The following is a 12655-nucleotide window of genomic DNA, read 5'->3' as shown; positions in this document are numbered from 1 at the left end:
CGGGTGCCCACAATGTTGGTGGTTCACACGTAGAGGTTGTCAAAGACAACCTATTTGGGAATGAACCCGTACGTGGACAGCCTTTCATGGAGGGAGGAAGGAGACCAGGTTAATGTGTGGTTAGGTGCACCGTGTAAATAGTGGAGAGTAGCAGTGTACAATAAAGCTTGTAAATGACGTTTTTGAATGAAGTTATTAAATAAAGCTTTAAATAAAGTTACGGGCTTGTTCAAAACTCCTATGTACCCCCAAAATAACAATCAAGGGCCAAGATTAGTGGTCAGGGTGTCGACGGGTTTAGTTCTGTAAAACAGTAGCCCAGGGAATATTGTCATTCAGTCCATGCGTGCTTGTCCCAAAACGGTACACCAACCTTTGCTTCTTCTCAAACAGAGTTTTTTTAGTGTTTCTTGGCAGTGCATTCATATAAAGATACTTGTAGTCCATATTCTGGACCATTAAAATTGATCATCTTTAAGGATTGTTTTTCTCTTTTTCAAGGCTGAAGATGGGATGTCTGGTGCAACAGGACTGCCAAATGAAGGGGAAGATGCAATGTCTTTATTTAGTCCTTCCGTCAAGCAAGGTAAAGTTTTGAGCACGGTTGAAATTAAAAAAAGTCAAAAAATATTTGGAATAAATTACACATTAGTGCAAATTGTTTGAGTTCAGCTTTTGGGGATTTGTCTTGCATTTGATATGATTTCCAGTGACTATAATTAAGAGTGCAATATTATGTGAATGCTTGACTGTCACTTGCTTAAAATCACATAAAGGAAGCCAGAATGTCTGTAGTTAAATTCATTTTCATTAGTTTGTGCTTAAAACGTGTACTTCAGATGTACCTCACATGGAATGTTTTGTACCTAACTAAGCTGATATGGTGCAACTATGTGAAGAAAGGCATAAAAGTTTTCGATATGCTAATCTGGAAAATGTTGCCTCTAGGTTAGTTAGTTGTAAGTAAGCTTTTGAACAACTACTTAAAGCCAACGATTAGTAATTTTGGTCATAAGGCTTTTCTCCTCAGTACCTCAAGTGAAATAAGGATACTATCACTGATGGTAGAATTGGTGATGATAGAAGAACGAATAGCTGAATTGTAGAAAGTCTAAAAGATGACTAAGTACGAACCCCTAGCCTTGAAAGTCAAACTGAAATCTGAGTCCACTCACTGAAGGCAAAAGTGTGAATAGTTGTCTGCAAGTCTGAAACATGTCAAGCAATGGAAGGTTTGAGCTTGTACAAGTAAACTGCTACATAGCCTTCTTAATCAAAGTAACCTTGAAGATGATGCATGCTAATCATTCAGCTGATGTCGTAAATGTCAAAAAGTGGAGTTTCCTCCATATGAAATGGTTCTGTCCTAATATTGGATAATGCATAGTCTTCACCAGGCATTGGTAAAGTTCTTATTAAGCATAATCCTAAACCCTAAGAAAGGGGAAGTGTGGTACAGAGTTGCTCACCTGGGATAATACTGGCAAAATGTCAGTGTTTTCCTGTTGCTTCAGACTAAGTCACAACTAAACCGTAGGACAATATGCAGGAATGGGTGGTGGCAGAAGAAAAAATCACATGACTTTCTAGAACAGATAAGCTAACTGGTGATTTAGCAGACTGGAAAGGTGACTTGCTCCAAAACCTGTTGGTTCTTAGACTACTGAAGGAGAGGCAAGACCCTGAATTGGAGAGTGAAGCCCCATTTTCTGATGGGAGTTGGTGGCAATTGATACATTTGGTTTTCTAGAATGTGGTTTTTCAGTGATGAATTAATTGAAATTAAACCACAACAAATGCAAAGCGGTGGGTCGTCAAATCAAAAGTAATTGGCACACTGGTGCTGTGATCAGATATTGCTCTTAAGCTTGTATACTGTAAGTTTTATTTCTTGTACACTTGTGATCAGATTCACCGTCTGCCAGTGTACACGTTTATTAATTTGTTAGTAAATCAAATGATTACTCTAAATTAATTTTTAAAAAGTAGTTTTGGTCACTACAGGTTTGACTATATAGGTTTGCAGTATTTTAGCTATTGGTTAATCTGTTTGTTACATTCTTGTTTGGGCTTTTCAGTTTGTCTTGACCTATGTTTTTTCCTTATTGCAGAAGCTCAGCCTGCAGCTCCTCATAGCCGAACAGCATCAACCAGTCTTATTCATGAAAATGACCTGGTTGTATCTTATACTGATCTCGATAATCTCTTCAATTCTGATGAAGATGAGTTAACAGTGAGTAAAGTACTAACTGATAAAACCAGTTTTGTTTACTTATATTCTTATGAGAGGTGGTCCCCAGGCTGATTTCTCAGAAAGTTCCTCCTCATTTTTTTAATTAATTTTATTGCTACAGAGATGTTTATGCATACAGGGTTGTATCTTAGGATGCAAGGAAGGAATCAAATGTCGAGGTTAAACGAGTAGCTTGGTGCTCCCAAATGTTTAGTGTTGGTCATCTGATCTTCATTAATGAGCAATAACACCCAACCAAATTTCTTCTCCAGTACCCGCAACACGTTATTAACAGAGCAAGAAACTCTCCCAAACACTGCCTGTGTACTACTGCCATTTTAGCAAAGATAACTTCAGTCTAGCAAAATATTACTATTGTGTAGACTTTAGCCAATGTGAGTATAAAGTGTAAAATTATCCCAAGGTGTTCTGTTTTTAACTTTGGATATTGTCTCAAATGTTTTTTAATGTGCTTTTATGGACATTGTCCTTTGTTCCGAATAAAGCCTTATGAAAAAAAAAAATCCCACGGTTCTACACTTACGGAGAAGTAGCAAGACTTCCAAAGTCTGGAAACTTATCTAAGTATCTAAGGTCAGTGAATAGGTCTCAGATGCTTCCATCACTAGAATCTAGTGTGACAATTGCATGCAGCCTAAGCACTTGCGTCCAGTAGAGCAGGTGTGGTGCTATCCTGCCAGAAGCCAGTTTCTCATCTGCATGCTTTTGGAAGCTGTGCTGAAGAATCTGTTTCTGGGGCTTATGTAGGTTTTTGAGCTGAATATTAGAGAAGTTTAATCCTGCGGTGATCAACCTGACACAGGACCCATTCCATCATTTTGGCTGCAGGTGTGGAGGTAATTTGATCCATTGGGTTAATTAGAATGTACCCACCTAGTGTGAGTTTTTAAAGCTGTATTGCGGTCAATACTGTTCTAGTTAGTGGAAATATCACTTTTTTTTTCTTGTCCTTGTCTCAAAAAAGAAGCTGTCCTCTATATATTAAACTGGTTTCAGTGCCCTCTGAAGGCCTGAATCCAGGCCGATGGATAGCCAGATTAGGTTCTTGTTAGAACTGGCTATTTCTGGTAGGCTAAGGCTGACGCCATAGCCAGGCAGAAACCACCATTCTAGTCAGGGCAAGGAAGTCACACGCCAAGATAACCTCTGCTCACCCCCTTGGTAGCTTGGCTCAAGCAGTAAGGCTAAACTCGGAGGCAATGTGTAAAGCATTTGCGCCAGCGCACAACAGCAACAACATACTAGGCACACCACAGAAGAGACTCCACACAAGGTTATTATAAAAATAACTTTTGTATTGTAAAAACACATCAGATAAAATCACACATATACATGGTGCCAACTGGCACGGGCAATATTCACAGGGATTATGTACACAAGACAGGGCCACAAGGGCCACTGTCATAGTCAGATATAGCACTTCTAGAATAAGAAATAGTAAAACATAAAACGGTAATCACAAAGATAACAACCAGTAACCACTGGTAACAGGAACCAGGACCTTACTAGGACCACCTGTACTAAGAAAGAAAAACCACCTAAGTATCACACAGCATTAGGGGTCTAAGAAAGAATACATTACTCATGATGCAATAAACCTACATTCAGAGGAGTAGAAAAGACAACCACCTAAGAATAACCACATTTAGGGGCATAAACCAGAACACCTTACCCATGATGTATGAACACATTCAGAGGAGTAATAATAGAGCACATGATGCAATAAACTACATTCAGGGGTGCAGCGCAAGAAGACACATGATGACTAACCATTCAGAGGTGCAGCGCAAGAAGACACATGATGACTAAACATTCAGAGGTGTTAAGAATAGAGCACATGATGCAATAAAATACATTCAGGGGTGCAGCGCAAGAAGACACATGATGACTAAACATTCAGAGGTGCAGCGCATGAAAAGAAAGACACATAATGCATCAAACATTCAGAGGTGTCAAGAGTAAAGCAATAGCGCAAAAATCACATGAGGCCTAAGAACCTTCAGAGGTGCAGGAATAACACATGATGCAAAAGATCACATTCAGAGGTGCAATAACCATACCATTGCGCAGACTCCCATAAGCCACCACCTGTGGCAGTCCCTAGGCCAAGGGCCTTGTTGGGGCTCAGACGCCCTGTGTCCAATGTCAGGGCGCGCTGCCATGCAGCGCCAGTCACAGAGTACAAAAAGCCTAAACGTGGCAGTTGCCCACAAAGTGCTGGGCAACTGTGTACATCACAGAAAGGCCTAAACGTGGCAGGTGCCCACAAAGTGCTGGGCACCTGAAGAGTCATCAAAACTGTGGCAGGGCCTTCAGTAGCCCTTCTAGCGAATTGCGCCACAAATGGTGGAGCCACACAGGCTCTGCAACAAATCCCCTCTCAACAGAAATGCCCCCCCTGAGCCTAGCAGGCTCTTAAACAACTGTGGGGTCTTTGGAGCCCCCCTCTGGGGCTCGGGACAACGTTGGGGCGGCCCATTGCCATCCGGGGCCGCCCTATCTCACGAATGTGGCCAGGGACCTCTCAGGGCGAAATTATCAAACTGCCCCCGATGTCGCAAGAGCTTCGACAGGCTCTTCACCACGTTGGGGCGGCCCACTGCCAACCGGGGCCGCCCAAGCACCAACTCTGTTGGAGTCCCTCTCAGGGGACTCTGAACACCAAGCGCGCTGCCCTGCTCGGGCAGCAGAAAGGGAGGACCGGGCCCAGGTCACGGGGGCGGCACCGAAAGCATGCCCGACACACCCCCCCAACCGCCTCGATCAGAGCCCCACTCACCGGCGGTCAGGCGCTCGCCGGTTCTCCGCTTCGCCCTTCACCCGGTCCCCCATCTCGGGACCGGGACTCTACGTGGAGCCTTCGTGGCTCCAAGGCATTCCGTCTCTCTCTCGCCAGCAGCGGGGGCCGCCTCGGGTCCTTCACTGCTGCGGTGCTTCACCCGGGCCCCCTCCTGGGACCCGGGGCTCCTCCATACACCACGGGATCCGGCAGCCAATCGGTGCGCGGCGGCGGGCGGGACTTCCTCCGAAAACCGGAAGTCCCGCCCCGTGTCAGGCAGAACGATGCCTGGCCTCCTGATGGCGGCGCGAAGGGGCCGCGGCGGTGATTAAGAAGGGCAAACCGAGGGGTGGACACCCTCGAGACTAGAATAAAATAGATAGGCGAGGTAGGCACTCGCAAAGGGCGCCATAGTCGGGGTGGCACCCGCAAATCCGATAAGAGTGCACACGAAGCACTCGGGCAGCCACAGGGCAGGAGCGCTTTCCCCCACGGGATAACCACAGCGCTCTGCCAGCAATCCGGTTAAGAAAGCGCCCACGAGGCGCTGGGGAGCCCAGAAAGCGCCAAAACGCCCCAGAAAGAACCCCCACAGCAAGGAGGGTCCCAGCAGCTGCAGGGCATTACAGGTTAAGGCTTCCAGGGCCAAAATAAAGTCCAGCAAAAAGTCCTCAAAGGTGCAGCCAGGCAGGGGGACAGCCAGGAAGAGTCCCCCAGCAGTCCATCAGAAGTCCAGGAGCTGGGCAGGGCCCAGGGATCCCCCTGAGCCCCAGCAGCAGCATGCCCCTGGCAGATTCGAGTTAGAAAACAAGAACATTTTGGAAGGGGATACAACCCCTTTTTATACAGTGCAAAACCTTTGAAGTTCTTTGAAGTCCTTTGAAGCAGGTAGTGTGAGAACCAGCTGGACTGGTTTAGAGGGAAGTCCCCTTCAGTATCAGGGACAGAGGTGTCAGTCGCCCAGCGGGAGGTGGAGCCAGCTTTGTAGTTACACAGGAACAGCCCTTCACTATCAGGTGCCATCTCCTCCCACTTCCCTGGCAGCAGATGCTGCCTTTCATCCATGGGCTGACTTCAGACAACCTCCTGGGCTCTCCAGCCCCTGTCATCCTCAAACCAGACAGTCAATCCACAAGCAGGCCCATGCACTCTGGGCCAGGCTCACCAGCCAATCACACGCTAGCACCAACTTGCACAAATATGCCAACTTCCAAAAGTAGGACTTCTAGACTAGACACAGCCATGTCGCATACATCATTTTGCGGCATTCATTCTCACGAGTTCTCTCATACCAAACTCGCCCCTGCACTCCCCACGCATCAGGAACTACCATGGGCATACATATCCCCCATTCATTCCTATGGGAGGGCAGGTCACTCACCATTCATCCACAGAGAGCTCAAGCACTTTACACTGTACCACAGGGAAAAAGTGCGCAGAGGCCTAAAATCACAAATACCAGGTTCCATAAATAGGCTAGGAAAACGCAAAAAGTCTAGGGGTGAACCTGCCTAATGGGCCGGGTCCAACAGTTCTGATAACATAGTGCTTTTTCATAGATCTTTCTGATGGATATATTAACCTACATGTGCCTCAACTTAATTTTGAACTTGTGCTCCTGTGTGCTGGTATGTGACAGCATTCAGCTTCACGCTAACCTATCTCAATGAAAGATACAAGGTAGAGCCACATGCAAGCACTATCTCTGCAAGCTGATGTCCGTTCCTTCGTGCATATACTGATGCGGATCTGGAGTCCTGCTCTTACTGTTGTCTGTCTTCTGACAACTGTTATGGTATAAACTTTTAAAGCACAGTGGTTACTTTAAACTGAGTGTCCCCGCTCTGGGATTGCCCAACACGAACATCAAACAAAGATCAAAAAAGAGGAAAAACAAGGCTGTGGAAACAGAAGAAGATAAACCTGAGCTGTGAACAAGAAGAGGTCAGAAGCAGTCTCTGGCAGTGCCAATATTTGGTCAGTCTCCATAACCAGGTTTTAGTCTTCCTGAATGTTGTTTCTAGGGTTTCAGGTGAAGGGGCTTTCCACAGCTTTGAGGCCTGGAAGCCGAAGGAGCATTGTGATGTAACAACTGCCAAAGCGGTGCCCGTCGACCTGAGACTTCGACTGGGATGGTAGGGTTTCACTAAGGAGGAAATGTACCGAGGACCTCTGTTATGGCAAAGCACATGATTTAAAAGAGTATCAGCAGGAAAAGTATATTTTGTCAGGTGCCGGGGCTGCAGTTTTTGTAGTCTGTCCTGTATGGCTCCGATACAAAGTATGTCACAATAGGCCAGTTGGACTTAGCAAGAGCCTTAGACTAATGTTTTTCTGGTGACTATGAGGAGGTGGTCATAGATTTTTGCCAGAATTCTTTTTAGAGTGTCAAAATATTTTTGGGCTAGGTTGGATTTATGGTTATCAAATATTAGATTAGTGTTAACCAAATGCATAGATATTTCACTTTCGGTTTAGATATAGTTAACTGTGTGGGTGGAAATTTCTGGACTTCTGGTGCTACAATTGTTATTGCCCAAATTTAACAGTGGCACATTCCTCGTAAATGGCTACACCCAAGAGCCATCACGGAGTTGAGTATAGAGAAAGATGGAGGATTATGCCCTCTTGATTTATCAAAATGAATCTGGAAAAATGATCAATCCACTTTCTGGTGTTTTTTTCGTGCTTGGTTTTTATTTGAATTTTCCAGGACCTCCGAGATCAAACACTGTCGTGTCCGAGAAACACGAAGATTACTTCTGTACACAATGAAGCTTTCCCTTGAAAAAGCCCACGGTCAATGGACCACTAGGGCGAAACACGAGTCGGCTGTCTTTCATTAGTCTGTTTCTCATTTCATGTATGAAAATTTAAATAAAAACCAAGCACGGAAAAACACCAGAAAGTGGTTTGATAATTTTTCCTGATAAATCAAGAGGGCACAGTCCTCCATCTATCTCTACACTTTCGGTTTAGAGGCTAGAGCAAGACAGAGTGCATCAGGCCACCAGGCCGATTACCGAACAGAGGGTTGTTTACCAACAATTAGTACCTCTGTTTTATTGGCGTTCAGCTTATGGAAGCATCTGAAAGAAACAGGTTAGTATTAGATTCCTTACCTTAGAATATCCCCAGGCGTCAGACTGGATCCGGAGATTTTTGCATAGCAGTACCCTTGCGCGCCGGTAGGCGTCGTCTGCGGCTCCGCGTCCGGCGTCGTGGGTGCTGTGATGATGTCGTCGGAGTACTTAGACGCCGCCTCGGCATGCTGACGTCAGTTCTTCTTTTTTCCGCGCCAGCAGTGCAGATCCGGAAAAAGTGGTACCTTAGTCACTTTTTGACTAACTTTTTTGAGATCCTTTTGATCATTTCTTCGACTCCGATCGGTGCCGATAGGGATGCCAGGTTTTAAGCCTTGTGGGGACTGCGACCAACTGATGTCGATCACCGACGGTGCCTCCACTGTCCCGGCGTTGATCATAACAACAAGACCTACAATGACTGTCGGGCCTTAGAGAGGTCCCGGTCCGGACGTCGGTCGAGGGACCGGTCGCGGGGGCAGAGCCATCATAGCTCCGGGAGTCGACATCACTCCTCCGGGTCGAAGTCTTCGTCCGGTAAGCACAAGAAGTCGAAGAGTTTGGGACTGCAGTCTTCCAACACCGCATGCCTCTTAGGCCGTTACACCCACTCCCTGTGGGACACGGTCGTGGAGGTGCTGCCACAATGCCCGGCGGAGGTCAACGCTAAACTCGCCAAAGCCCTTGTGGAGGGCCGAGATGCGGCACGTTTCTCCATCCGGTGTGGGCTGGATACCACCGACTCACTGGGCAGAGCGATGGCAACAACGATGGCGATTCGTCGCCACGCCTGGTTGAGGTCCGCCAACTTTTTAACGGATGTCCAGAATACACTCATGGACATGCAGTTTGATGGCCGTCGCCTTTTTGGCAACAAGGCAGACCATGCGCTTGAGCGCTTTAAGGACTCCAGGGCTACGGCCAAGTCCTTGGGCCTCTCGGCCCCGCCCCAGCAAACGGGTGCCTTTCGCTCCTTTCGTGGCCAAGGAAGGGGCGCCCCCACACGTGCTGCCAGCCACGCACCGCAGACTAACATCCAACGCGGTGGCGGCCGTGGAAATCGCTGTGGAGGCGGTCGGGGACAATGGCGAGGCCAGTCCACACCTTCCCCCGCAGCATCCGCCTCACAACCCTCCTAGTCCATGCTTTCAGGCCCCTGTGACGCCAGTGGGGGGGCAGGGTTCGCCATCACTACTCCCACTGCTGCAACTCGTCCGAAGGGGCTACTCCCTCCCCTTCGAGATGACCCCTCAAGCCATGCCACCGCAATACCACCGCATATCGAGGGAACATCTGCGGCTTCTGCAGGAGGAAGTTACGGCCCTCTTGGCCAACGGGGCAATCGAGCGCGTTCCTGGGCCAGAAGTAGGGTGTGGTTGCTACTCCCACTACTTTCTGGTACCCAAGAAGGGCAAAGGGGGGCCTACGCCCTATCTTGGACCTACGGAATGTCAACGGCTTCCTCCGGAAGGAGAAGTTCAAAATGCTGACACTGGCTCAGGTCTTGGCTGCCCTGGACCCAGGAGACTGGATGGTAGCGTTGGAATGGCAGACGCTTCTTTCAACATCCCCGTCCTGCCGGCCCACCGGCGCTACCTGCGGTTCACGGTAGGCCACAAGTGTAGGAGAGTAGGGTCTGCAATCCTATGATCACCCAGATTTTTTGCTTTTGTTTCACTGGTTTACGACTTTCTCTGGCTGTGGGCCTGCCAATCAGACCCACAGCCTGGCTGTTCTCTTTCTAAATTACCTCATGTACCCTAGGTGCATCTACCAATTGGTACTGGTCCACCTTATCAGACCCTGTAACTCAGGGCATAGGTGTACCCAGGGCTGCCAGGGGCTGCAGCATGTATTATGCCACCCCTGGCTGGCCCCCTAAATTTGACACAACTGGCTGCATGACAGCTGGGACAAAGTCGTGTAATCACCCTTTGCTGTAGGTGTAGTATACCTATACCTAACCCTAAAATGGGCACACAGATTCCTATCAGTCACTCCTATGGCAGGCCTTGACAATCCTGAAGGCAGAGTGCTTGGAATCGTGTGAGATGGTGCTCCGGCATGAGCTGAGCCTGTCTGCAGCTTGCGGAAACAAGTCCTAATAGCTGTTCCATGATATCGCATACCATATACTCTTAAGTGCATTATAATCCTCGCGGTTAAATGCTATCTTTGGTATTGCTTTATCAAAACATGTCGAGTAAGGTGTCATACGAATTGGAATACTAACCCCTCGCCAATTCTGGCGATGGGGTTAGCATTCCACCCTTCTAGAGGGACACCACATGTATGTAACTGTGAACCCCGGTTAAAGTTAACTGAAGCCTCAGCTCCACAAAATGGATGCTGCCACCACAGACACGAGTCTGACCTCCTGCTGCTGGGAGTCCTTCCAGCGAGGGAGGCCTGGACAAAGGGTTTCCTGTCCGGGGCGGTGCTAGCACCGTCCCAGACATGGTTTTGTGTATCCTGGGTAGGCAGGGCTTTTCAGGAAGGTGACTGCTGAGTGGCACCCCGGTGCTCACTACGCATAGGCCAGTCAGAACCAGTTCCAGGGGCACGCCAGCCCCTGGCCTGGGGAAGTCCGGCAGGGGAGAGGGGTGTAACCACCCCCCTCCTGGTCCCACCCATAGGCAGGACCTAGTCACCGGGTCAGCCCCCTTTTTAGGTCTCGGGACGAAGCTGCGAAGCAGCTTCCGGTCAGAGAATTAATGTCCTCTAGTGGGGCTTCAGAACCCGCCCCCCTCCTCTGTCTCTCCACCATTGGCTGGCTTCCTAAAAGGAGGCCAGCCATTGGAGGAGAGAGCCGTCCCTCCAAAGAAGCCCCGTCTTTTTCGGATTTGGGGGCGTCATTTTTGCTGTTCTTTAGACAGTGACGTCGTCCGTCACTCAGAACAGCAAAACACGCCCCCAATTCCGAAAAATTTCAAAAGCTTGTGGCCGCTATTTTAAGTCTCCTTAAGATGAGGTAGGCTGCTGTCCTCGTTTCCCGCTGTCTTTTTTCCGCCCCCCTCCGCTGTCCGTCTCTGTTTCCGCCCTCCTCCCGCTGATTAGGTCGGCCATTGTATTATTTCCCTGCCGTGTCTTTTTCCCACCCCCCTCCCACTGTCCGTGTATGTTCCCGCCCTCCTCCCGCTGATTAGGTCGGCCGGTGTATTCTCAGAGGCTTGTAATCTAATCCGCTGTGAATCTCTGCCACCCCTCAATGCCCCCCCCTCCCCCCCCCCCCCCCCCCATGGCTGACGCCCCGTGCCTGTAATCCCGGGCTCCGGGCCCCTTTTCCCCGGTCCACTCTCGCGCTCCGAGGACGGGAAGGGCCTCCTGCAGGGAGCGGGCCCTGTGGCATGCATTAAATCGCATTTTGTGACTAAGACCGTAAGCGCACTTTTTGTTGCCGTTTCTTTGATAATTGTGGATTCATCTATGGTGTCCGCGTTAGAGGATCCTTTGTGGCTGAAGCCAGGCAGAGGCGCCTTGTTTGTGGCGTCTGCTGCGGGCTCCGGCAAGGATGAGCAGGTCCCGGAGAGGACGAGGACTCCCCTGTGTTTGGGTGAGAAGGGCCCTCTTTCTGGCTGCTGTTTGTCGTTCTGCCCTGCGGTTGAGGAGAGCCCCGCCCCATCCCCTACCCGTTGGACACCGGACATGAGAACTTTCTATCTCATAGCCTGGACTAGCGCCTAGCGCAGCGAGCGCTTGACGGAGTAGCCGCAGCACCCCCTTCATATGTTTGTTAGTGTCACCAAAGGCTCGGCAGACACGAGGTGGTGCAGGGGCAGTCCCGGGGGTACCCCCCACCCCCAGCCTGGGAATGAAAGGCAGAGAGGGCGTCAGAGGCTCGCGATGGGCCCCTGGGAAGGAAGGCGCTGTTTCTAAAGAGAAGGCACTTGTAACACGTCCTCGCGTGGGAATGTGAAGTTTTGTCTTGGAAAGTTATATGTGGAATATCTTTCAGTGCTGAATGCTTTAGAGTCCGAGGTAGAGAAAATAATGACCGCCAATCGCAAACCTTTGAGTGAGAGAGAGGCCTCAAGGAGAAAAGAGCTCAGAGCGAATGTTAAGAGGAAGGTGGGATGCGAAGACAAGGTGCGGGGAGGCTCGTTCCGCACAGCCAGCGATAGAACATGAGATTTGAAGCTACGAATACCTAGGAGAGCGGGCAGGGGGGCAGGTCCGACACAGAGTGCTTTAGTATTGGAGGTCCTTAGAGTGTGGCAGGTGAAACGGCGGTGCGTCCCAGGGGGTCGAGCTGCCCGGCATCTCTGTTCTGTGCCCCCCCTCCCCCCATGCGCGCTTGTCGGCCCCGTGCCTGCGCTTCGCATCTTCACCCAGCCACCGCCTCCTTCATGGTAGCTGTTCACCCTGCTGGCTGCTGCCTCTATCTGGAGTCCCCCATTTTAGTTTGTGCCCTGCCAGTATGTGACAACCCCTTTCCGGTACCGGTACCACTCTCCCCACCACCCTCCCCATGGTCCTGCCCTGGCCCAGTGTCCTTTATCTCCTCCGTCACTCCACGCCCCCACCCCCTCCTTTCCCCGC

General features: G+C 49.4%; 1 protein-coding gene across 1 annotated transcript in view; it reads left to right on the top strand.

Annotated features, from left to right (window-relative positions):
- Nucleotides 1–501: 501 nt before the first annotated feature.
- LOC147661033 (mediator of RNA polymerase II transcription subunit 13-like) overlaps nt 502–12655 on the top strand; it is a gene marked incomplete at its 5' end in the record, with an annotated part of 150415 nt that continues 138261 nt past the window's right edge. Inside the window, 2 exons of the mRNA XM_086951380.1 lie at nt 502–586; nt 2112–2233. Coding sequence (XP_086807506.1) covers nt 502–586; nt 2112–2233 — 207 coding nt within the window. The remainder of the gene's footprint in view (nt 587–2111; nt 2234–12655) is intronic.

This window comes from Lissotriton vulgaris, unplaced genomic scaffold (genome assembly GCF_964263255.1).
Source record: "Lissotriton vulgaris unplaced genomic scaffold, aLisVul1.2 SCAFFOLD_2982, whole genome shotgun sequence".
Lineage (NCBI taxonomy): Eukaryota > Metazoa > Chordata > Amphibia > Caudata > Salamandridae > Lissotriton > Lissotriton vulgaris.
The sequence above is the reverse complement of the archived record's forward strand: the minus strand, read 5'-3'. Positions and strand labels throughout refer to the sequence as shown.